Genomic DNA, 26,228 nt, shown 5'->3' on the forward strand with positions numbered 1-26,228 from the left:
TCCCTGGGGACACCACACAACCTTGTTGCATGTCTGCATTGATTGTGAACCAATCACTTAGATGCCCATTTACCCTTACACATGCCTCACTACCGTCATAAAAACCCTTGATGGCACCTAGTAGCCTACCATCTACATCGTCATCATCATGATCATCCGGACCTCCTTTCCCATGCTTGGGCAGGGTGAGGAGTAACACCATCCATACAGCCTAACTTTGCTCAGTCCAATGGACCACGCATCCTTTCACTCATCATTCAAGCCCCCGGAATCCTGGCTCTATCTGATACGCCAAAAACTTTCACTACATTCTGTTGCTTCACATAAACTTATCCGTTAGAGTCAGTCCAGATGCTGTCGCGTTAAAAGAGGTGCCAGATCCCTGATCATGCACTTCTCACAACATTCATCCAGTCAGCTTGATCTCTTATTAGTTCCTTAGCCTCACCGAGTTCCATACCATATATATGTGTGTATTCAATATATGTATACTGAACCAGTGGCGTTCTTGAGGGGGGGCAGGGGGGGGCTGTTTGAAACTGCCCCCCGGGCCCCCAGTTGAAGGGGGCCCCCAAAAGCCTTCAAAATTTATAAGCTTTTTCAATAATATTTAAAAATATATATATTTATCATCCCGACAATCCTGGCTGAGATAGATAAGTTTTGAGAATGAGGGGGCTAGTTTCTTTGCAGGGGCCTCCCACCAGGAGGGGGGCCCCACAAAGAATCTAGCCCCCTGGGCCCCCAAATCTCTAGGTACGCCCCTGTCCTTGTCTCATGTCAACATTGATATTTAACCATTTGTATAGGTGCCCAGCTACCCTTACACAGGCTTTATTGCTATTTTAAAAACTCATAACAGCATTCAACAGCTTTCCATCCACATGGTATATGCACAGTGCATTGTACAATCCCTGTTTCACTTTGTGTGCTGTTTCTAGATCCAGTAAATGCCATGAGTACCTAACAGTCATTTTCACAGGCATTCAACACAGTGTTTTTTGAAGTACAGTACTTGATCCCCTCCAGCTCCGAAAGCCACCCTGTTCATCACTCATCTGGATTTATTACATATCTCGGATTTCTTTCCTCCCAGTTGTTTCCAGCAACTGTTTGGATGTACAGTAATTTGGTTTTGGCACATGGTTTAGGAAACACCATTAAAAAAAATAAAATCAGGTGTTATGTGGCCAGCCTCAGGATGGGAATTCCTTTTGAGGAAGCATCGTGTCATTTGAGTTGATTTGTTGTTTTGACAGGTACTGCTGATGTGATGAATGAACTTCTCACTTCAGGCTTCCCTCTCATTGCAATTGTTGCCTGCTTTGCAGGCTGTCACATTGTATTCGTTTTTCTTGCCGTGAAAAATATTAAGAATATATGGAGTAAATGGGAAGTTGTTGAATGCGGTGAAGAGTATGTATGAGGGGGCTAAGGCTGCAGTGCATGTGGATAGTGAATTGAGTAAATTTTTCATTTTGAATATGGGATTGAAACTAGAATGTGTCATATCTCCATGGTTGTTCAGTCTGTATATGGCAGACTGGGGTTATAAAAGAGATACAAGGTAAGGCAGTGGATGTTGGAGCGGCTTTAATGAGAGAGGGCAAAGTTTGGAAACTCCTGTACTGTTGTTTGCAGATGATCCTAAGTGAAGACTGAAGGGGAACTGCAAGGCTTGGTGAAGTGTATAAGAAATGAAATCTAAAGGTGAATGTAGGGAAGAGTAAAGTTATGGTGTTTGACAGAAATGAAGTCACTGGATATACAGTGAGGTTGGATGATGAGGAAATGGAAAATGTGATTGCATGTAAGTACTTGGGTAGTGTGATGAATAAGGATTGAAATTTGGAGGGTGAAATGCTCAGAAGGGTACAGTAAGGAAGAAAGGTTGCAGGTTCTTTGAAAGCAGTGACAAGGAACTGGGAAGTGAGAATGGAAGTAAAAAATTTGCAGTATTGTTATACCAACTCTAGTGTGTGGAAGTGAAGCTTGGACCCTGTTGGAATGACATAAGTCAAGAATGAGAGCAGTGGAAATGAGTTATTTGAGAGGAGCATGTAGAGTTCATAGAGAGAGACTGACAGATGAGGAAGTGAAGGACCATTGTGGTGTGGATGTGGATGTGATGGAAGGCTTTAGGAGAAATGCATTGAGGTGGTTTGGCCATGTGGAGAGGATGGAGAGTGAGAGACTAACAAGGAGAGTGTATGTGAGTGAGGTGGAGGGGGGGGGGAGAGTGAGGGGGAGACCAAGGATGAGATGAAGGGATGGAATGGAAGGGTATATGAGAGAGAGAGGTGAGAGTTGGGAGCAGGGCAGTGAAATGGCGGGGGACAGGGCGACTTGGAGGCGATTTGTTTGTGACCACCCCAAACGGGATTGAGGTGTCTGGCAATAGATAGATAGATAGATAGATAGTTTGAATGGGGCAGCCTAAGACCTCACACCACTAGCTCTGTTGCCACATCACCGCTGCCACACTTATGTAATTACGCCTGCTCACCTCTCTCTCCCTCTCCTATTTTAAATTAGTAACTACTTATAAATGAATTTTAAATACTCTGTATAGATGTAATAAAAAAAAAACTATAGTAGAGTATGAATCCGATATGACTTGTCAGCATTGCTTTTGCGATGTTGTCAAGTGGAGTGACACGGGAGATAGCCTTGTGTGTGCAGCTCATACTCGGTCAGTCTCCCACCATGGAAGCTTGCCCATCAAAATTCAAAAGAAGAGAAAAAAAATAAAGAAAATAAAAACAGGAGTAGTTAATATAAATATGAGAGAGAGAGAGAGAGAGGAGGGGGGGGAGAGAAGCACGTGTGTGGTGGCGATGTGGCAACAGAGCTAGTGGTGTGAGGTCTTAGGAGGCCCCACCCAAACTGCCTTCATAAAATAGAAAGCCTATAGCAGGGTTATTTCTTGCCATATTTTGTTAGGTCTCTTGCTTTGCCCTTATGTCATATAGTAATAGATTGATAAATTATTGAATTAGTTCTTAGCAGCCTAAGAGCAAAGGTCATTGCTGTTGAACAGCAAGAAAGAAAGAAAAGTACAAATACTCTGTATACAGAGTTTACAGGCATTAAAACCACAGCTGATTGAAGAAGCCCATTCCCTCAGCAAAAGAAGTAGCTTCCCTCATCACATGTGCCACTTCACAAAACACCAAGGAGAAAATATAAGATCCATCTCATGCTACCAGTGTGCATCCCAAAGACTGGGAAACTCACAAGTGCCGCACCATCATGGGGACCAGACAATATTTACAATAAGGAAGAGGGTCCTCCTCCAGAACATGGAGTGAGTCAGGTTTGTGTGACCAGTTCTGAGACAAGCCAAGGATTCTTCAGTAGTAGATTATGTAGCAGTGCATCCACAGAGAAACAGCTGCTGTCATTTATGTATTGGAATGTACAGTATTTGGAATGGGAATTGTATTATAGGCACATTGCAAGGAGGCTTGTATGGGTGCCTCCAAAACTTACTACTATCAAAAGATGTTTTTTGGCAGTATTAAAAGCTGCATTTAATACCAAAGGGAATGAAATGGCTTCACCTAATTAATGCTACTCACCAGACAGTCACCCTCAGTTAACTGTTTTTACTGTTTCCGATATCTCAAAAGAATAAGAGTACTTAAATCAAACACCAGGTGGCAAGCAAGAGAGTTGTTCCTTGTACCTGCAGTAGCTTTAATCATTTCATGTACTCATCTTTTTAAACCTTTGGGAGCCTATTTTTTATTTGTCCCATTTTGCACTTAAGAGTTGTATATCACCTACTGCCTCAGCTTTTTTGTTTTTAAGGTGAGTGCTCCCCATTCCTCCCTATCAAATTGTGAGTGCCAGACTGCACTCCTGTGGTGGCTTAAGGTCATTCCGTTCATTAGAAAAGAAGTTTTGTCACAGTGAAAATGCTGTTATTTTCAACATTGTTTTGGCAGATAGATTTCTTATATTCTATACAGCATGGTTAAAGTCATAAAATACATTATTGCTATTAGGATATACCCTCAATCCTTCCTCCTCCCCCTAAATTTGTCTCGATTATAGTAACCATCCTGAACTTATTTGTCACCTCACTGTTGTGCATTGTTAATCTTTATTCGTTAAATATATGACCTTGATAAGTGTAGTAAGTTGTTTTGAAATTAGTCCAGTATGTGGATTTGACTCATCTTCATTATCAGAGATGCCAAACTATCTGCCATTGAGAAAACTAGTCAAGAGAATGAGCGTTCCTTCAGTCAGCTAAAAGCTGAGAAGTTACGTCAAATGGATGAGCTGCACAACATGAATAAGAAGCATTTGGATTTTGAAGCAAGGTGAGTTAAGAAAAATTAAGCAATATAATTGTATTTAGGAGAAAAAGGTGAGCAAAGTGATTGCAAACATTATTGTGGGATAAGTCTGCTGATTGTTATAGGAAAGGTGTAAGGAAAATTAATGTTAGAGAAAGTAAGGAATATATGGTATATCATCATAATGTGTAGTGAGTAATGAAGAGGGTTATTTTAAGAGTAATAGAGGATGTGTAGGTCAGATGTTTGTAAGAGGGCAAGTTGAGGAGAAATTCTGGAAAAAAGATTGTAAGGTATTAAGGCCATGGAAAGTTTTCTGTATGCAGTAAAAGCTCGATTAACTGGAATGCATGGGGATTCATCCATTCCGGATATGGAATTTTCTGGATAACCAAATGTTACTTTTGGAAATTTTCTAGGTGGTCAAACAGATGAAATAGAACCAAACTTGGGACTTTACTTTATTTCATAAAGTATATTATTCAGTATTAGATACAGTACAGGTAAGATACAGTAGAGGTACACTACAATACACAAAAAAAGACAGCGAGAGAAGTTGTACAGGACTGAACACAACATTACCAAAAATTTTATTTTAAAAAATTTAGCATATGTTACAGGTCAAAATAATTTTGAAAACTTAGTTGCATACACTATTTTATCCTGTACTGTACAGAGCTAATCAAGAATTATAGGGGGATCATCAGGATCATGAGATGAGGATTCAGACAGTGGAGAAGAAGTGGAAGGAACATGCTGGATCGAATTTGCGTTCCGGTTATATGTGCAGTATGTTCCATTGCATTGGATGCCGGTTAATCGAGCTTTTACTGTTTATGGTATGAAAGGAAATCTGTTGAATGCCAGAAAATGTGACTGTGGTGGTAGTGGAGCCTGTAGAATAAGTGGCTGTCTAAGTGAATGTTTCAGTATCTTTGGTGGAATGAGGGAAGTCTGTGATGTTCCCCTTGCTGCATACATATGAGGCGTCTAGAACCAAAGGGGCATCGGCGCCAATATGTACTTTTGAGTTATGACGCTTTAAAGTTGTGATTATGGCAACGTCATAGCCAGAAGGCAATAAACAAACCTTTTATACATCAAAATGATCATCAGCGCCTATGCTGTACATGTAAAGCCAAAAAAACAAAACAATAATAACTGTAACCACAAAATAGGCAGTAAACCAAACCCCCAATTTATAAGTGGACATAATAACATATTGTAAGGATTTAAAAACATAGCAGAAAAAACATCAACGAATGTATTAATGTACAAAACTTTATTAACTGAAGATTCCAGTTCACTTAATATTAATAAACGAATAATTATTACTGTAATTTCACGTTTTTTACAACTAAAACTGAAATCAATGCAGTTATTATTTTTCTTCTACCATAATAGATTGAAATAACACTAAAAAAAAAAAAAAAAGTAGTGTAGTGCTTAAGTAAATTGAGAAGGGGTAGTTGGGGGTTAAATGGTGGGGTCGTCATCTAGGAGATCGACATTCAACTCTGCCTCCTCGGTGCCACGCCCCCTCCCGCTGTCTCCCCTCACCACTCTCTTTTCCTCTTCCTTTCTACCTTTTTCCACTTCTCCACACACTTCTGACACTTACGAGAGGTTATAGGCACCACCTCCTCACTGTAACTATGTGATGAACTCATCTTGTCACCCCCCCTTCAACCCCAATAACAACAGCTCATCTTGTCACCAATAATCCACGATAAATGGGGTAAAAATCCAATACGTAATAATTATACACCTCAGTGAACACGAGAGGGAATCCTAACCGTCACACCGGGCGGGCCACACGCTAGCTGATTGGCTGCTCTGGGGGAATGGCAGAGAGTGAGAATGCTGATTGGTTTGGGCTGTGTGGCTTAGATGCCTGCCTGCTCTGATTTGTTCGCCCGGCAGCATGGACAAACCCACGTGACTTTGAGCCCCTCTACCACTGTCCAGAAGGCCGAATCTTGTATGGCAACCAGTGCCGTCACTGAGAAGAGGGTTAAGCCTGTTGTCTCCCATACCTAACTCAAAACCAGTATATTGGTGGGGATGCCCCTTTGGCTCTAGACGCCTCATTATGGAGGAGTGTGTTTGTGTATGTGTGTGTGTGTGTGTGTGTGTGTGTGTATGTGTTCATTTATCAGAGAGAGAGAGAGAGAATCAGGGATAAGCTCAAATACACTTGTGTAGATACTGATGCAGATACCCCAATTTTGAAATTCTTAAATACAAATACAAAGCTTGAAATACAAGTTAGATACCATTACAGTATACAGTGTACAGTACATTGACTTTCCAGCTCTATTGTTTATTGGGTTTAACTCTGAATGGTATTTTCTGTTTAATTCTATTTATCCAAGTGACCGTGTGCACCTCAATATAGACATTCAAAATGAGAGCGTTTAGACTTAATACTGGGGTTAAAACCATATCTGTAGTAGGATGGATAAGCTTTGTTTGCCTGATGTAAGATTTCCACACCAGATTGCATTCAGGGCTGTATTCTAGGCAGAAGAGAAGGCTGTGTACTCTTTCTTAGCAATTTATTTTCAGTATTTCACCATTTTATTTTCTTGAACCTGATCCATATTATTCTGATGTTGACATAGTAACATACAGGAGGATACTGAACTGTATAGAATGAATTGCTGAAGTAGAGATGTCTTGAACTCTCCAAGGGCACAGTATCAATCTGTCTGTCTCCCTCCTTCCATCTGAAGTCTATCCGCTTATCTGTTTGCTGGAGGTGGGGCTGGATTTGCTAGCTCTGTGGCTAGGGTAAGGAGTGGTTGGAGGAAGTTCAGGGATCTTTTGCCATTCCTAACACTGAGAAGGCTATCCCTCTGTGCTAAGGGATCTTTATGTGTGGCATGTATTTGAAGTGTAATGCTGTATGGTAGTGAGACCTGGGCAGTAAAGAAAGAGGATATTTGTAGGCTCAAACATACTGTACTTTTTGCTGCCACCAAAAATCTCGTAGCTGTAGCTGAGGCATTTCCAAAAATGTTAGATTATAGAGTTGTCAGAGGAGAGAATTCTCAAGTTGTTCTTGTCATGGATGGCAGGAAGAAGGTAAAGATGAATCTGGGGTTTGATTGCAGTTTTATTCTCAAAAGGGAGTTATCTTGACGAGCAGCACTGAGGTGAGGGTGGTGTATGCTAGCAAACGCCATGCTCTCTACTCCTTCCTTTTCCACCATGCCTCTTCTCTCTCCTATTGCGTCCCAACCCCTTCTGACCAGTCTCTCCAATTTTCCCCTGTATGACTGGTTGGGTTGTGTATTTACCTAATTGTGATTTACAGGAAATGAGCTACGCTCGTGGGGTCCCGTCTCTGTTTCTCAATAAGTCGAATTTAGCTTTAAACTCGTTTAAGTTTTTAGACTGGACGATCTCTTTGTCCAGGCTATTCCACAGGTCTATACGTCTATAAGGAAATCTATATTTCTTGATATCCTTCAAGCAGCTTGGTTTCTTCAGTTTCATTCCGTCTCCTTTTGTTACTCTCTTATCCCATAAAAACAGATCTTCTTTGTCAATTTTGTCTACTCCCACCATGGTCCTGAACACTGCAATCATGTCTCCTCTCTTTTTCCTTTCTTCTAGGGAAGGCAAATCCAGCTTTTCCAACCTTTCTCTACACGACAGATCTGCCAGACTGGGGACCATCTTGGTTGCTGTTCTTTGTATTCTCTCAGTCTTGTTTATATCTTTCTTTTTGTGTGGGGACCACACTACTGCTGCATATTCTAACCTGGGGCGAATTATGGCCACTATCAATTTTTTCATCATCTCATCCATATAATGAAAAGCTACTCTTATATTAGTCAGGAGTTTATACGTTTCTCTAACTGCCTTATTAATGTGTTTTTCAGGTGACAAAACTGTCCTGGACCAGCACTCCCAAATCTTTCTCTTCTCTCGCTTTTGTAATTGGTTCATTACCCATCAGATAATTCAATGATGGCCTCTTGGTACTTTTACCCATTTCCAATATTTTACATTTCTTAGCATTAAATTTCATTTCCCACATCCGGCTCCAATCGTGTATCCTATCCAGATCCTCCTTCGGCATTTTACAGTCCCCCTCAACCTCTACCTTCCTCAAGATCTTTGCATCATCAGCAAACAGACTTGCATAACTGTTCACTCCATCCACCATATCATTTACATAAATCAGGAACATTACTGGCGCCAACACCGAGCCCGGTGGGACTTTACTTGTTACTTCCCTCCATCCAGACATCCTATCTTTTATTACTGTCCTCATTTGTCTGTCTCTCAAAAAGTCTCTCATCCAATCCAGGAGGTTCCCCTTCAGTCCTCCTATATGCTCTAGTTTCCACATTAGTCTCTTATGAGGTACCTTGTCGAAGGCTTTCTCCAAATCTAAATACACACAATCCACCCAACCATCTCTCTCCTGTAGCACGTCAATCACTCTTGAGTAAAAACTCAATAAGTTGGAAACACTTGACCTTCCACTTCTGAATCCAAACTGACTTTCAGCCATAATATTCATCTCTTCCAGATATTTTATCCATCTATCTTTCAGAATTCTCTCTCACAATTTTGCGACCATGCTGGTTAGGGACACTGGTCTATAATTCAGGAGTTCTTCCCTGTTTCCTCCTTTATAAATTGGTACCACATTTGCCCTCTTGCATTCTTGAGGCACTTTCCCCTCTTCCAGAGAACACACAATTAAACCGTGAATCTTATCCGCCAGTTGTTTTCTACATTCCTTCAGTACCCAATTAGAGATTCCATCTGGTCCTGGAGCTTTCCTCACATCTTGGGTTTCCAGTAATTTATACACTTCCTGTACTTTCACTCTTATATCTTTTATCACATTTCTAGTCACTCCCTCCCCTTCCACAAACTCACTTTCATTAGTGAAAACTGACTGGAAACGTTTGTTCATTATTTCTGCTTGCATTGCCGGATCTTTATAGACCTCTCCTTCTACTTTCAGTTTGGTAATTCCTTCCTTTTGTTTCAGTTTGCCATTGACAAATCTATAAAACAGTTTGGGTTCATCCTTACATTTGTCATATTATACCTTTTCCAAAATTCCTTTCTTCCTCTCTACGTATTCTTGTGTATTCATTTCTGGTTCTTTTATTTTCTTCCTTTGTTCTGTTGTTACCTCTCTTTCTCCAGTTGTTCCATGCTGTGTCCCTTTTTTTGCCATCATACACCTTCTATTAAACCACTCCTTTTTTCTGTTTTCTTTCTCCCTTACTCTTGGCACAAATTTTTCCACTCCCAAATTATAGAAGGCTAGAAAAATATCCCACTTCCTCTGTATCTCACTTGTGTCTCTGAATTTCCTCCAATCTGCATTTTCGAAAAATTTTCTCAATCTTATAAAGTTTGCTTTCCCAAAGTTGTATCATCCTTGTCTATAAAGCTTGTCTCTTGGCTCCACATTCCCTGTTATCATCTGGAACTCAATGACCACATGATCACTTTTTCCAATAGGACACAGATACGCCAATGACTCTATTATATCGGGTTCTTTGGTAAACAGTAAGTCTAGACCTGCTGGTGTGTCCTTACCTCGGAATCGTGTCTCTTCTTTGACCCATTGTGTCATCACATTGTTCATTGTTATATATAATAATGTGGTGCCCCACGAATCTTCGCTGCCTCCTGAGTCCCATTCCTCCCAGTTCACCTCTTTACAATTGAAGTCACCCATTAAAATTATATTGTTACTTTTCTCAATATTTTTCTGTAAATAGCTAGCCATGTCTGACAACATTTCCTGGTATTCATCATCACTCCATGCTCTTGTCTTAGGGGGAACATACACTACTGCCATATCTCTCTTGCTATTCTCTCCAGTTTCTAATTTCATATTTATCAATTCGGCCATGCCTTCTCCCATTTCCACGGTATCTACATTTTTGTTGTTCTTCATTTATGTTGTGTGGGCATGTGTATGGGTGTGTTGTGATTTCCATCAGATGTGGTGTGTGGCTTTCCATGACGTCATGTTGTGCTTTGTGCGATATTCCCTGGCTAGAATTTCCACTGCTTTTTCCTCCAGGTGTCTCGAGTTTAGGCATGACATTCCCCAAACCTCTGTATTACATGTTAACAGCATATTAATGTCTCAAACTTATGTTGTGTGTTATGATATTTTAGTGCCTCTACACATGCTAAGTAATCTTCTTATGCAGCATTTGTTAGAAGTGTAATGCTGTATGGTAGTGAGACCTGAGCAGTAAAGGATGAGGATATTTGTAGACCCAAACATACAGAAATGACAGTGATTAGGTGGATGTGTAGTTTGTCCTTGAATATGAAGCCTAAGGGGGCTAGGATTGAAACTGAAGAGCTGAAAGGAAGGATGTGACGTGAATGTATTGGATTTTTGATGAGGAGGGGTACATTGAAATGATTTAGGCATGTTAAGAGGGTTGAGGATGACGGTTGGGTGTGGAAGATGAGAAGTTTGAACATGTCGGGTTATGAGGGGCAGACCCAAAAAGGTGTGGGATGAGGTCATAGAATGTGACCTCAGGGATAAGGGACTGAATTGGGAGCCTGCCAGAGATCAAGCAGTGTGGAGAGTTGCCATTAAGTTACCAAGGCCGATGCATGCAAGCATATTGGAGCCTGTATAAACAATATAAACAGTACTCTGTGTGTGTGTGTGTGTGTGTGTGTGTGTACATAGATGCCTTCATCCCAGAGGGGATGGCCAAAGATATAGCATCTGCATGCCACTCTGTCCTCAGCCAAACAGGCTGCCTTTCCAGCTCACCCCCCCCACCCCTCCTCATTCATGTACTGTAACTCTTCACTCCATTCCACCATCCATCTTCTGTCTCCCATCTCCCCCTCATTCTCTTCCATTCCACCTCTTTCAAATACACTCTCCTAGTCAGTCTCATTCTCCATTCACAGCCACATCTCACAGTACCTCTCGTAACACACTCAGTCACATTCATATCTATACCACAATGTCTCTTAACTTCCTCTTGTGTCTATCACTCCCTCCACATAGCTCCACTCAGATAGTATATTGTTAACTCTCATATCAAGTGTAAAATCGTCAGAAGGTTGTTGTTAGTTGATGTATTGATGTATGTACCAATATATATATATATATATATATATATATATATATGTACACACTGGTGTATATATATATATATATATATATATACATATTTATACCAGTATATATATATATATATATATATATATATACTGTATATACTGTAATCTGCCCACTATCCGGATGCCCACTTTTCAGACACCCCACTACCCGAACATTTTGGGCCCGGGCCTTCGGAACCCCAAAATGGTAAAAAAACGTAAAATAATCCGATTTTTTCACCTGTAATTTGAACTTGGCGCACAGTGCTGAACAGCCGTGTTTTCACTCAGCCCCTTTCTTCCTCCCCTCCTGGGCCTCCCCAGTTACCGCCTAATGACCATCCACGCTAGACGCTGCTGCACGTTCTCGTTTTTGTGAATAAACAGTTAATAAACTGCAATACCCCGCCACTAGACCACGTGGGAATTTACAGTGTTGTGCAGTGTTAAGAAATTAGATTTTAGAGTGCCAAGGATTAATGCAGAGTGCAAACTGGCTGCTGAAACTGTCGTGGCACAAGTATGAACGGAATGTGCAGTGTTAAACAATTATAACTCACATTGCAAAAGGATTAAGTGCAGCACAACACTGGATTACTGTATGTGCTTCAAGAGCATTTTCACTGCAGACAGAACCTTTAGAGGAGGCGAGTTAATCTTTGCAATGGCTATGGACATGTTGTAAGTACCCTGTACACTGCTAAATATTTTCCATACTCACCTCAAAATCCTCATTCTCTGGTTCCTTTTCATATATTTCATGCTTTCTGTCCCTTATTTGTGTGAATAGGGCCTTAAATAGGTGCTATGCATGTCCAGTAGGGAGTTACGTAGGTGGTTTTCTGAGTTAGGCTGGGTTAGGGTCCATAAGTACCAGTCCAGGAGGCAGGGGCCCAGTATCCAGGCGAACCCACTTCCCAGATAATGCCTTTGGCTGTATTACATTGGATAATGGGAAGATTACTGTATATATATATATATATATATATATATATATATATATATATATATATATAAATGTATATATATACCATACAATGGGGAAATAGTGACACATTTTTAAACAAAACTGAAGGTGCCTTATACCAAGATGTTGTTTTCAAACACTTTATTGGTTCAAAATGAACTGTAACAATCAGCCTTCATGGTGTATGCTGTAAAATCTATTTAAAGTAGAATTAGTTTGCACAGCTCAAGTGGATAAAGCTGCTACAATTACCCCAGGCTTTGGGGTTTATGTGATGCTTATCAAGAATCTCTTATTTTTCCCTATAAAAAATTGCAATGTGTAATTAAAACTTAACCTTAACTGATTTAAAGGTAAATTGGGTAGATTCAAGCTGAATCCAGTGAGAAAACCAACATTTATCCTTAAACCAAAATGGGGATTGTAAATAAAAAGTACCTTTACTGATTCCTGAGCTTTTAACGCATCAACAGGCCAGCAACTGGGGTTTTGAAAATGAGTTTGGCCTTGATAATCAGTGGCATACCATTGACAAACTGTGGCACTTCGGTTCCACTTTTCTTGATGTAGGCCTTGACAAAATGGCGTAGCTCTAGCACATTGAACGCATATCCGTAGTCAGCCGAAGCTACAATGTTCTGTGCAATGACAAGTTCCTCAGAAACATTTAAGTCTGTTTTCCTGCCAGCTTTGCCATGCTCCAATGAACGCCCACTGATTCTAGCATGCAAAGAACTGTATAGTAACTTGTATTTTGTTGCGGCTCGCTTATAGGCATTCCGTGCAATGCCTTGGCCACTGTCTCCTCTATGTATAGCAGCCTCTGGGCTCCCCTTACGGAAGTATAGGTTCTGGGCATGGTTCTGTCAAAGATTTATACAATACTCATTGGTTATGAAGAAAGTGTCTGCATATCATTACTAACATTGCTCCAATAACAAGTTTACATTTAAAAGAGCCATGATGTCACAATTACCCCAACCATCAACTTATATTATTTAAAAAAAAGTTGCTAATGGATTACATTGAAATTCAACACACATTTACCTTGTGATATTTGCAGTCCTTGGTGAGAAAATAAAGATGATCCCCCAAGTGGATTCTGACTGGTACCCAATCTTGTTTCCACTACTCGTCAGCGGCTAAAATTTTTACGAAGGATGATCAGAAAGTAATGACAGTTCGTGCTATAACATGAAAACCTTGAATGATGGGAGGTAGGGGAGCAAGGAGAGTGCAGAGTTGCCAGTCCTTACGAGTTTGAACTTGTCGCCGTATGCCTAACTTTTCTTGTTTTATTGTTGTGAGTGAATGCTTCACTCTTGTTTTTGCTCTCTGGCCAGAAACATGGATTACTCGAAAGAAGGCTGCAGGTTCTACATTTTTACGAGGTGGAAACTGGGAAAGAAAGCGACAGAGATTCGAGGGGAATTATTACAAGTTTATCCAGACACTACTTCCCTGGAAACTGTTTCCCGCTGGATTCGTGCTTTCACAGCAGGAAAAACTGAACTGAAAGATGAACAACGCTCTGGACGCCCCCGGACATCCGTGACCGAAGCAACAACTGTCCGTGCACGGTCCATCATTGACGAGGATCCAACTGTAACTCTTAGGTTCTTAGCCTTGGAGCTTGATATCAGTTATGAGAGTGCATATGACATCGTGCATGAACAATTACACCTGAGGAAGAAGTGTTGTCGATGGATACCCCATTTGTTGACTGATGAGCAAAAAGCTGAACGGGTGAGGATTTGTCGTGTCTGACTTGCTGAATTTGAACCAAATGGTCCAAAACGGTTCTCAGATGTTGCTACTGGAGATGAGTGTTTGATTTCATTCTTCACAACCCGTGACAAGCAGTCAAACATGGTGTGGTTGGGCGATGAAGACCCTCGACCTCAGATTTTGAAGGAAGGATTTCGCAGCCGGAAGCGCCTTTTCACCATCTTTTTCAATTCTCAAGGACCAATATGCGTGGATGTGATGCCTGAAAAGTCCACTATCACAGCCCAATACTACACAGACCAGGTCCTTCCACAAATCTTGGAACACAAGGCCAACACCGCACCAACCCGCCGTCGGTCTCGCCTTTTGCTGCACCACGACAATGCTGCACCCCACAAAGCTCGCCTCACTATGTAGTACCTGGAACAACAAGGTATAACTCTGCTCCCCCACCCGCCCTACTCCCCTGACCTGGCTCCCTGTGACTTTTGGTTGTTTCCAAAAATTAAATCTGCCATTGCTGGGAAGCAATTTCATCGCATCCAGGACTTGACACGGACCGTCAATTCAGAACTCCGAAGTATACCGTCTTCAGAGTACCACGCTTGCTTCATGAAGTGGAGAAAGAGAATGGAACGCTGCATAGAGGTTGGAGGGGAGTACTTTGAAGGAATGTGAGTCATAGTTTGATAGTTCTTCATGCTAATAAAAGTTTATGGACTCACTGTCATTTCTTTCTAATCACCCCTCGTATTTCAACACTTTCTTCCTGTGAGCACTCTACTCTGAATGTGGAAGAATTTTAAATACCTGAAAACATGCAGAATTTGGTAACAAAGAAAAATGAATACCACACATTTTGGCTTAAAAACGAAATTAAATTTATTATTATTTTTTTTTTAGCAGTTGTCTGTAAATATCACAATTACCTCGCACTATCACAATTCCCCCATCGTACGGTATATGTGTATATATATATAGTATATATATACAGTATATATATATATATATATATATATATATATACTGTGTATATATATATATATATATATATATATATACTGTATATATATATATATATATATATATATATATATATATATATATATATACTGTATATATATATATATATATATATATATATATATATATATATATATATATATATATTTATATACTGTATATATATATATATATATATATATATATATATATTTATATATACTGTATATATATATATATATATATATATATATTCATTCATTGCCAGACGCCATGTATCCCAAACGGGGTGGCCAAGGGCTTAGAGTTAATTGTTTTACAGGGAGGGGCACTAATCCTCCACCAACCCCACTTGACACGTAGGGAGAATGCTTTCTCCTAATCCACGAAAGCTGCACACAACTTCCCTCCCTTCTCCAGAAACCCCTCCACCAAAGCTCTAAGAATGAATATCTGATCCACACTCCCCCCCTCCCAAACCCCCCCGCCCCCCTCCAATCAATTCCTCCGTTCTCCCTCCAACTCTGCCAACAAGTACCCCACCATACATTTTTCCTATTATACTATCCATCTATCTACCGCCAGACGCCTCAATCCTGCTCGGGACGGCCACAAACAAATCGCCCCCAAGTCGCCCCTTCCCCCGCCACCCCACTGCCCCACTCCCAACTCACACACCTCTCCACCCCATCCCCCCATCCCACCCTGGGCCCCCCTCCCCCCCCCACGCCACCCACACACACTCTCCCCGCCAGCCCCCCACCCTCCATCCTCTCCACACGGCCAAACCACCTTAGTGTGTTCCTCATAACGCTTCCCATCACACCCACATCCACACCACAACGCTGCTCTACATCCTCATTCTGTATATATATATATATATATATATTTATATATATACTGTATATATATGGTATATATATATATATATATATATATATATATATATATATATATACAGTGGGCTCGCACAGTGCGCGTCACCGCAGTGCGCGATTCGCCTTGTGCACGAGTGACCAAAAATCATAACCAAAAACCCTTTAATGCGCGAGTTTACTGCACAGAACGTGAGGCAGAGGCAAGGAGTGGCTCAAAAATGCCATTTTCTACTAGTGCGTGACCACCCCTCACAAAGCGCGTCACGTGTCGTCATGTTGATGCGCAGAAATTCCCGGGCATTCTACTGCGCAGCTTGGGGTACAAGGGAGCGGGCACGCCATAACAGTCCCGGCTCGTGCACTGTGCGGATCCGCTCTCTACAGCTAACTTGTCGTGTACAACGTGTGGTGTTTTTTGTGCTGCCTGTACTTTGCTGCACCATGGCTCTAACCCCAAGAGTAAAGAAACTTCTGACGCATGCCACCAAGTTAAAGATAATTAAGATGAAGGAGGAGGGTCAAGGAAACATGGCTATTGGGAGAACCCTGGGACTGGCTGAATCTACAGTGAGAACTGTGTGGAAGAACCGTGAAACCATAAAGGCTGTAGTGAAGACGTACGATGCCTCTGACCTAGACGGCCGTTCACGGGTGGGAAATCGTGCTATGATATTAATGGAGTGCTATCTTGCCACCTTCATAATGCGGAAAGAAAAGGAAGGTGTTTCACTCAATGGACGATTATTCGGAACCAAGCCCAGCTCTTTTACAAGGCTGCATCTCGAAGGTTAAAAGTGGAAAAACCGTTCAGGGCATCGGTTGGATGGCTGGACCGTTTTCTCAAGCACAAGGCACTCCATTACGTGAAATTGTCTGGTGAATGTGCCTTTGCCGATGAGCTGGCCACGAGAGACTATCCTGCAATATTTAAAACGATTATTGAAGAGGGACAGTACACCAAGGACCAGATCTACAACATCGATGAAATGTCCTTATATTACAAGGCCATGCCAAAATTAACTTGCATTGCTAAAAGACAGAAACAAGCCCCTGGTCGCAAGTTCCAGAAGTGTAAGATGACGGTAATGTTCGCTGTAAACCTGTCTGGGAGCCACAAGATGAGGCCAGTTGTTGTACACACAGCTTCACATCCAAGGTGCTACAAAAACCTCATGAACATGGATGCAAGTGGCGCGTATTAGTATAAGTCCGTAAATGGTTGGATGACCGGGAACATTATGACAGACTGGTTAACGAGGCGGTGTGTCCCTGATGCGAGAGCCAAGTGTCAGGAACTGGGCATTCCATTTAAGATGCTCCTTGTGCTTGATAACGCACCAAGTCACTCTCCATACCTGGAAGATCTTCACAAGCATTGTCGTGTTGTGTTTCTGCCGCCCCGCACAACGTCACTAATGCAGCCACTCGATCAAGAACTAATCGCCACAGTGAAGCATTTCTACCATAAGGAAGTGTATGACTACCTACGCAGGAAGACCGACACACAAGAGGAGCTTCATGCCCTACAAGAAGATCACGACGACCTTGATGAGGCATCTGCTCCCGTTCCATCTCCACCAGCACATCTATCCCGACCTACCACAGGTGCCATGACTGTTGAGGCATTTTGGCGTAACTTTACGGTGAAGGACGCAGTTGAATTTCTCCTTCAAGCCTGGCACCAGATTACGCCTGTAACGGTGAACCATGCGTGGCGAATGCTTGTGCCTCACCTGTGCATCACCCAGGAGATGGCCATTCAACCACTGGCCGATGCTGAGGCAGCAACATTGACAGCAGCACAAGCTGTACCAGGTTTCGAGGACGTTACATTGGCGGACATACAGAAGTCCACACTGCTACTGAGGAACAGCCTCCCGAGGAAGTGTTGCAACGGATAGACGACACTGACGCAGAGCCCGACGCCAGACAGAGTCAAGTTGAGCAGCCTAGTGTGATGGAAGGCAGGACTGAGCTGTGTATGTCAAACATTAGGAAGATCCTTGCTGCCGTGGATAAGCTCAAGGAAGAGGTGAAGGCACAGGAAGTGAGCAACCTAAGAACGGAGGAACTTCTGGTTGGTATCGACAAACTCTTCCGTTTCTACACAGACAGGCACAGGGAAGAAATAAACAGAAGACAGATGCTCATAACAAGCTACACACAGCGGGCTCAAGTTGGTGAAATAGCGGAACCATCGACATCGTCTGCTCCTGATCCTGTTGAGGATGAAGAGGATGCAATGTCAGAAGTGGCAGCATTGGACTTTGAAGGGTTTATGGCCGAAGTGAGTGACTTGTATGCTCCTGGGGAAGGTGATCAAGAGGAGTCTGCGGAGGGCAGTGTTGGTGCGGTGGGGAGTGCGGCGCTGTAAGTGTTGCCGCGCCTTGGAACCCCTGTTATTTAAGGTCATCAGGCGTGTTGTCTATTGTTGTTAAGGTGACTACCCATATTTTTGTTATTGTAGCTATAGCTTTAGTACAATGTCTGAAACATATGACCTTTATTATTTTTTTTTTTTATTTATTTTTTTTTTATGCGAGGAAGAAGGAACCAAAGGCCATGAGCCCGCAGTAACAGTTCCCTCCAAGAGAAAAACAAAATACAATAGAGAGCCAAATTCAAGATCCGATCATTTTGAGATGCCTGGACACACTGCGTTTGAAAGACTGGAGATCATAGGCAGGAGGAAATACAGACAGAGGGAGACAGTTCCAGAGCTGACCTGTTGCATGAATGAAAGACTGGGAGTAACGGTTAACTCTTGCATTAGAGAGTTGGACAGAAAAGGGATGAGAGTTTGCTGCCAGACGGGTGCTACGCGCCCGTCGTAGAGGTGGAGGAATGCAAGCAGACAGTTCAGAGGAGCAGTGACCATTAAAGTAGCGATAGAAAAGAGATAAAGATGCAACAGTGCGGCGAAGAAACAGAGGTTGAAGGGAGTCAGTAAGAGGAGGAGAGTTAATGAGACGAAAAGCCTTTGACTCCACCCTATTGAGAAGAGCTGTATGTGGGGAGCCTCCCCACACATGAGAGTTGTACTCCACACAGGGGCGGATAAAACCCCTGTATAGAGTCAACAATTGTGCAGGGGTAAAGAAAGAGCGGAGTCGGCTTAGCACACCCAATCTCTTGGAAGCAGATTTTACAAGAGATGCAATATGATCTTTCCAAGATAAGTCCCGAGTAAATGAAACCCCAAGCATGTTCAAGGATGATGCAGGATTAATCTGAATATTATTAAACATTAGTGGGTATACCTGTGGAAGATTTTGTCGGGTTGATAGGTGTAAGAACTGAGTCTTAGAAGCATTAAAGACAACCATATTATTTTTACCCCAGTCAGAGATATGAGCCAAGTCAGACATTAGGTGTGCCATAGCCTCATCCCTTGTTTCTTGAAGTAACTGTTGAGATGGGCGTTGCGGGAACCGAATGGAAAGGTGAAGGGTGGAGTCATCAGCGTATGAGTGGATAGAGTTAGATGTACAGCTTAGAAGATCATTGATGAATAAAAGGAAGAGAGTTGGTGATAGGACAGAGCCCTGAGGAACACCACTGTTGATAGATCTAGGAGAAGAACGATGGCCGTCTACGACAGCAGCTATAGAACGACCAGAAAGGAAGCTAGCGATGAAGGTACAGATAGAAGGATAGAAACCGTAGGAGGGCAGTTTGGAAATTAAAGATTTATGCCAGACTCGATCGAAAGCCTTTGAGATGTCAAGTGCAATGGCAAAGCTTTCGCCAAAGTCCCGAAAGGAGGATGACCAGGAGTCTTAAAGGTAGGTGAGAAGATCGCCAGTGGAGCGTCCCTGACGGAACCCATACTGACGATCGGAAAGAAGGTTGTGATAGGAAAGATGCCTTAAAATTTTTTTATTAAGAATTGACTCGAAAACTTTTGAAATACAGGACGTTAAAGCAATTGGACGATAGTTGGAGGGTTGGGAGTGGTCACCCTTCTTTGGGACTGGCTGAATGAGAGCAAACTTCCAGCAAGAAGGAAAGGTACAAGTTGACAGACAAAGGCGAAATAGTTTGCCTAGGCAGGGTGTAAGCACAGAAGCACAGTTTTTGAGAACAACAGGAGGGACCCCATCAGGCCCATATGCCTTGTTAGTACTGAGGCCAGTAATGGCAGAAAATACATCAACTGAAGAAATTTTAATGTCAGCCATGAGGAAGTCAGAGGGGGGAAGTGATGGAGGAACAGCACCGGAATCGTCTAAGGTGGAATTGGAGGAGAAAGTCTGTGCGAAGAGATCTGCTTTATCAGTAGAAGAAGTAGCTACAGAACCATCAGAGTAGAAAAGAGGAGGGAAGGATGATGAGGTAAAGTTGTTAGAAAGATTTTTGGCAAGGTGCCAGAAGGAGCGGGAAGAATTCGAGTTGGAGAGTTGAGAGCATTTAGTATGGATGAAATTATTTTTAGTAGAGCGAAGAACAGACTTAGCACGATTCCGGGCAGAAACGTAAAGATGATGTGATTCAGGGGTGGGTTGGCTCCGGTACCTTTTGTAGGCCTTCTCCTTGTTGCGGACAGCATTAGAACAAGCGTGATTAAACCAAGGCTTTCTTGCGTTAGTCAAAGGATATGAGAAAGGAATGTATGCTTCCATGCCCGAGAGAATAACCTCCGTAATGCGCAAGGCACACTCAGATGGCTCACGGCCATGGAAGCAATAATCATTCCAGGGAAAATCAAAGAAGTACTGCCTGAGGGCCTCCCAGTCCGCAGCTCCAAAATGCCAGAGACGACGTTTCCCTGGAGGGTCCGCAGGCCGTACTGGAGCGATAGGACAGGTTAAGGTAATAAGGTTGTGATCGGAGGAGCCCAACGGAGAGAAAAGATTAACAGAGTAAGCAGAAGGATTAGTTGTGAGGAAGAGGTCAAGTATGTTGGAGCTCTCTCCAAGGCGGTCAGGGATACGGGTAGGGTGCTGTACAAGCTGCTCTAGGTCATTAAGGATAGAAAAGATGTAGGCTTGTTCACCAGGTGGATCCGTGAAAGGAGAGGAGAGCCAAAGGTGGTGGTGAACATTGAAATCTCCAAGAATGGAGATTTCAGAGAAAGGAGAAATGGACAGAATGTGTTCCATCGTAGAAGTAAGATAGTCGAAGAATTTTTGATAGTCAGTAGAATTAGGGGATAAGTAAACAGCACAGATATATTTAGTCAGAGAATGACAGGAAAGCCGAAGCCAGAGAGTGGAGAATTCAGAAGAATCAAGTTCAGGAACACGAGAGCAAGATAAGTCGTTGCGTATGTATACACAACAGCCACCTTTGGCTTTGAAATGAGTATAGAGAAAGTAGGAGGATACAGAAAAGGGTTTGCTGTCAGTTGCCTCAGACAGCTGAGTCTCTGTTAGAAAAAGAAGGTGAGGTTTAGAGGAGGAGAGGTGGTGCTCAACAGAGCGAAAGTTAGATGAAAGGCTGCGAATGTTGCAGAAATGAAGAAGAAGAGAGTCAGACAGTGGTTCCAGGCACCTCGAGTCGTCACCGGGAGAGGGGCAGATGGCGGGGGCATTTATGGTCCCCCCCCCTGGGGACTCCGAGGCTAGGTGAATTGACGCCATTTTGGTAAATTTTGAATAGGAAGTGTAGTGTGTACTGTGCATGTAGTTTGGTGAAGATAGATAGAGAAATTTGTACTGGAGAGCATGCTGGCCTACTCTCTGTGTAACTGAGACACTGAAAAAGTTCAGCAAAGGGGGATGGTCAGGAACTAGTCCTGAGGGCTGATGAAACGGGAGCTCCAGCACTCCCTGTCATCAGCTTTCCATCCACCTCGGGAGTACTGCCCTGCTCGACTGGTGCTACAGTCTACTCCACTTAAGGGCCAAAAAATGTCCAGGTATGAGGGGGTACCGCCCATATGTAATTATTCCCATAAGATTATGTATTCCTAGTACTGTACGCGAATTCCCAGTGCGCGAGCTCGTGCACCGCCCAATCTCTCGTGCACTATGCGAGCCCACTGTATATATATATATATATATATATATTATATATATAATATATATACAGTAATCACTCCAATATCCGACGTAATAGAGCCATAGGTAGGTCCGGATATTGGTTCTGTCCGGATATTGGGCCCCAGCTTATGGACTTGTACTTATGGACCCTAACTCAGAGAAACACCTATACAACTCCCTCTGGACATGCATAGCACCTATTTAAGACCCAATTCACACCAATAAGGCACATAAATGACTGAAATAAATGAAAAGAAATATAAAATGAGGGTTTAGAAGTAGGTTCATACAATAATAAACATTCTGGTTACTGGCTCCTGGACTGGTACTTATGGACCCTAACCTAGCCTAACTCAGAAAAACACCTTCCTACTGCACGTGGATAGCTCCTAACACCCTATTCACACCAATAAAGGACATTAAAGAGTGAAATGAGGTAAGTATAGTATGGAAAAAAGTACAGTATGAAACATTCTTATGTCCTGATAGTGGGGATGTTCGGATATTGGGCGTCCGGATATTAGAGTGATTACTGTATATATATATATTTGTGGTAGGTGGGGGCGCCCACCATCCACTCACTCGATGTAGTGCTGCTGTCGGGTGTCTGCCCTTTCCTCTCCTCCATCTTTCTTTCCTTCCATCCTCTTCTGTCTTCCTTTGCTTCATTCTTTCCTTATCCTTCTGCCCACAGGTAACTTTAAACTTCCTCTTCTGTCTTTCTTTCCTTCATTCTTTCCTCTTCCTTCTGCCTGTGGGTGACTCTACACTGAGTGACAAGCCAAATGGTTTCCTGTACACCAGGAAACCATTTACTACGCTGGGTGGTAACCATATAACCAAATTTTGGCGCCTGGTGGTTTATTGAGTAATTAGTGCTCCAGTCGGATTGAGCCGGTGAAGGTTTATATCCAAGGGGTGGTTGGGGTTGATTGCTCATGTAATGCCACTCAGGGATGAGTGAGGCTGGTCACTCTCATCTTAAATGTTGGGACCAAATGCTTAGCCCCGGACTCCTATGCTCCTCATGGGGCAATGTAGGATTGGATGATGGATTGATGGATATATATATATATATGTATACACAGTACATCCTTCAACTTTGTGATTCACCAATTTTGTGAGGTAGTTTCAAAAGTCATGTATTTTTTAACATTTATGAACTTTGCGAGCGATCACACACTTTGCGAGGTCGAGTGGTGGGAGAGTCGTCTTCCCACGCACTACTTTGCCATGCGGAATAGTGACGTCATGGTTCACAGGGCGTACTGCGCCTCCTAGTTCAGTGGTCTCCACCCTGCCACGTTTGTTTGCACCTGTTCCCAACCAAGGTCACTGACCCTCGGAATTTCATGGTGCTCCTCGCAATATCCCAGCTGTATAACCTTGCACGAGTGTTATCGTGGCACCAACGGGTAAGATGAACAAGAAAATAAGTTTGAAGACCAATTTGAAAATGATTGAAAGGAAAAAAGCAGGTAAAGGTAACTCTGCTATTGGTCAGGAGTCTGGTGTTAGTGAATCGACTGTGAGAATGATTTTAAAGAACAGTGAACAAATCAAGCAAGCAGCAAAGAACTATGGAGGTGCTTAATTTGATAGTAGAATGCAGGTGGCCAACAAAGAAGTGCTAATAAAAATGGAAAGGTATCTTGCTCACTACATACAAAGAAAGGAAAAGGAAGAGGTTGCATTAGATGGGTGCCATATAAGGGAGCAGGGAAAGATATTCTGTCTCACCTATGTTTCTTACCTATGATGTTTTCTTATTAATATTACGGTACAGTACATCAGTTCATGTTTGTTTCATTTATCAACGTAAAATTAAGAGGTAGAGTCGAGAGAAAGAGTGGGAAAAAGTGCTTACCTTGGGGTGATGTCGACCAATTTGCCTATAATTCATATATTGTTTCAATTTTGCGAATTTCGATTTTGTGAGGGTTTTTGTGGACCATATTCTTGCAAAATTGGAGGAAGGACTGTATATATATATATATATATATACATATATATATATATATATATATATATATATATATATATATGTATACACAGTAATCCCTTAATTCACGCAAACTTTTTTCACGCGATTTTGGTTATCCATGAATTTGTGTGTGTGTGTGTGTCTGTGTGTGTGTGTGTGTGTGTGTATGTGTGTGTGTGTGTGTGTGTGTGTGTGTGTGTGTGTGTGTGTGTGTGTGTATTTACCTATTTGTAGTATATAGGAATTAAGCAATGCTCGTGTTGTCCTGTCTCCAAATCCACATTTATCAAGTCTACCTTTACACACATGAATGTTTTTCTCATGCACCACCTCTTTGTCTAAGTTGTTCCAAATATTTATGTATTTACCTAACCCTCTCGCGCACAATAAATTTCAGTAAGTTTTCTGGCTCACGATTTTATTTGACGAAGCCGCCTGGCGCGGAAGCGCGCGCTTGGCAAATTTGGGCGAATGAAACACATTCTTGCCTTATTTTCGCCACCCAGAAATCCATTTATTCTCATCAAACCTTTCTCAAGGTAGGCAGAGATGTTTGTTCTATCTGATAAATAGGACCAAAACACAGGAAAACACCAAAAAAAAAAAGTTATTAGCCCTGAAAGCATGGTAGAGTGAACTGTTTTCACTTCCCAACATCGCCGTTTGAATGTTTTCCATCATACAGGAAAATGATCTAATAAGTTTTTATAGAGAATTTCAGCTTTCTAACGAAACAAATCCGGTTGTGATACGATGTATACTTTTTGAGAAAATGGCCAAAAACTGAAAGCCATTTTCGGAAAAAATTCACTGACCTCTGATAGCTAAATTTTCCCAGGCACCTCATGTTTTTATTACATAGTAATATGCCCAAATTCACCAGCTTTCCCCATCTCAAAGAAGAACCCCATACGCCTCATAGTTCTCGAGTAAATAGAAAGAAAGTACTAGGCACTCCGTCCGTGATTGACTTTCGTGATGTGCGCACGGCGTACGCAATGTTCCCGCCTACATAACAACGAATTCTTATCATAAATATTACATAGTTATGTATTGTACATATGTAGAATTTACTGCTCTTTATCATGGTTCAAACGTGAAATCGATACGTCCAATAGTTTTCGAGTAATTGGCCGACAAAGTGAGAGTATTACTACGAGCGTTAATCAATGGTAACAGCGGCGAAGAGACACTCATTTCCACCGCCTTTTCTCGCACAAAACGTAACATAATGCTTACTTTTTGGTATTGATCATACGTAGAATTTAGTGGTATAGATCATGGTTGTTACAGAAAATCGATGTTTAATAGTTTTCGAGTAATTGGCCGACAAAGTGAGGTTAGTACTCCGAGCGCTTGTCACTGATAACAAACATGAGGAAAAAAAACATTTCCCTCGCCTTTTATCCCCCAAAACGCTACCAAAGGCTTACATTCTGGTATTGATCATACGTAGAATTTAGTGGTATTGATGATGGTTGTAACAGGAAATCGATGTCTAATAGTTTTCGAGTAATTGGCCGACAAAGTGAGGTTACTCTTCCGATCGCTACCAACTTTTACACACACTGTTTTTTCCTTGCACACCTGCCTGAAGACTATGCTACCAACTTTTTTTCCCCCTATCTGTACAGACTGTTACATCTTCCATGGATGTTTTCCTATTGTTATAACCTACTACACATAAACATAACTCTTCTATAGTTACTGCTGTGGAGTTTTACTTTCTTTCATATGTGTAATCTGTAGGAGAAAATGGTTATTTGTCTGAAAGTTGGAGAGGTAATGGTAATAGATTATTATATATATCAACAAAATTTGCAGAACTCACTTCCTCCAGGGGTGTTGATCCAGTTAGACCAGGGATTTGAAGATGAGGAGTTATGTAGTGTGTGTGTGAGTCAGCTTGTCCCTGAGAGTATGAGGCAATGCTATTTTTGGCACACACCACACTCGTTCACGGAAACTCGCAGCTTGTTTGACGTATATTTCATACAATTCCATACGCATTTACACTTATCAGAATCACAATAATTCCAGCCCTAAAACACCGGTAATTCTCCCCTCCCGACTTCAGGTTTGCCCCTTCACAACACTGTTTCATGCCGTATGTAACGCTTGCTGGCTCCATAATTTCACCAAGCCATCCACAGTATCTTTCACACAATATATATTTATGCCTTGGCTTCATTTATATACGTATTTCCACTCACGCCATACGGCCTACGGGGGGGCGGAGTGGCGAAACCC

General features: G+C 42.0%; 1 protein-coding gene across 1 annotated transcript in view; it reads left to right on the forward strand.

Moving 5' to 3' along the window:
• LOC145390415 (uncharacterized) overlaps nucleotides 1-26,228 on the forward strand; it is a 168,205-nt gene that overhangs the window by 75,529 nt on the left and 66,448 nt on the right. The window contains exon 12 of the mRNA XM_080265347.1: nucleotides 4,197-4,331. Within this exon, the coding sequence (XP_080121473.1) occupies nucleotides 4,197-4,331 (135 nt within the window). The remainder of the gene's footprint in view (nucleotides 1-4,196; nucleotides 4,332-26,228) is intronic.

The sequence above is a fragment of the Coenobita brevimanus genome, chromosome 14 (assembly GCF_032717465.1).
Source record: "Coenobita brevimanus isolate Jiangsu-jjx chromosome 14, ASM3271746v2, whole genome shotgun sequence".
In the NCBI taxonomy this organism is placed as follows: domain Eukaryota; kingdom Metazoa; phylum Arthropoda; class Malacostraca; order Decapoda; family Coenobitidae; genus Coenobita; species Coenobita brevimanus.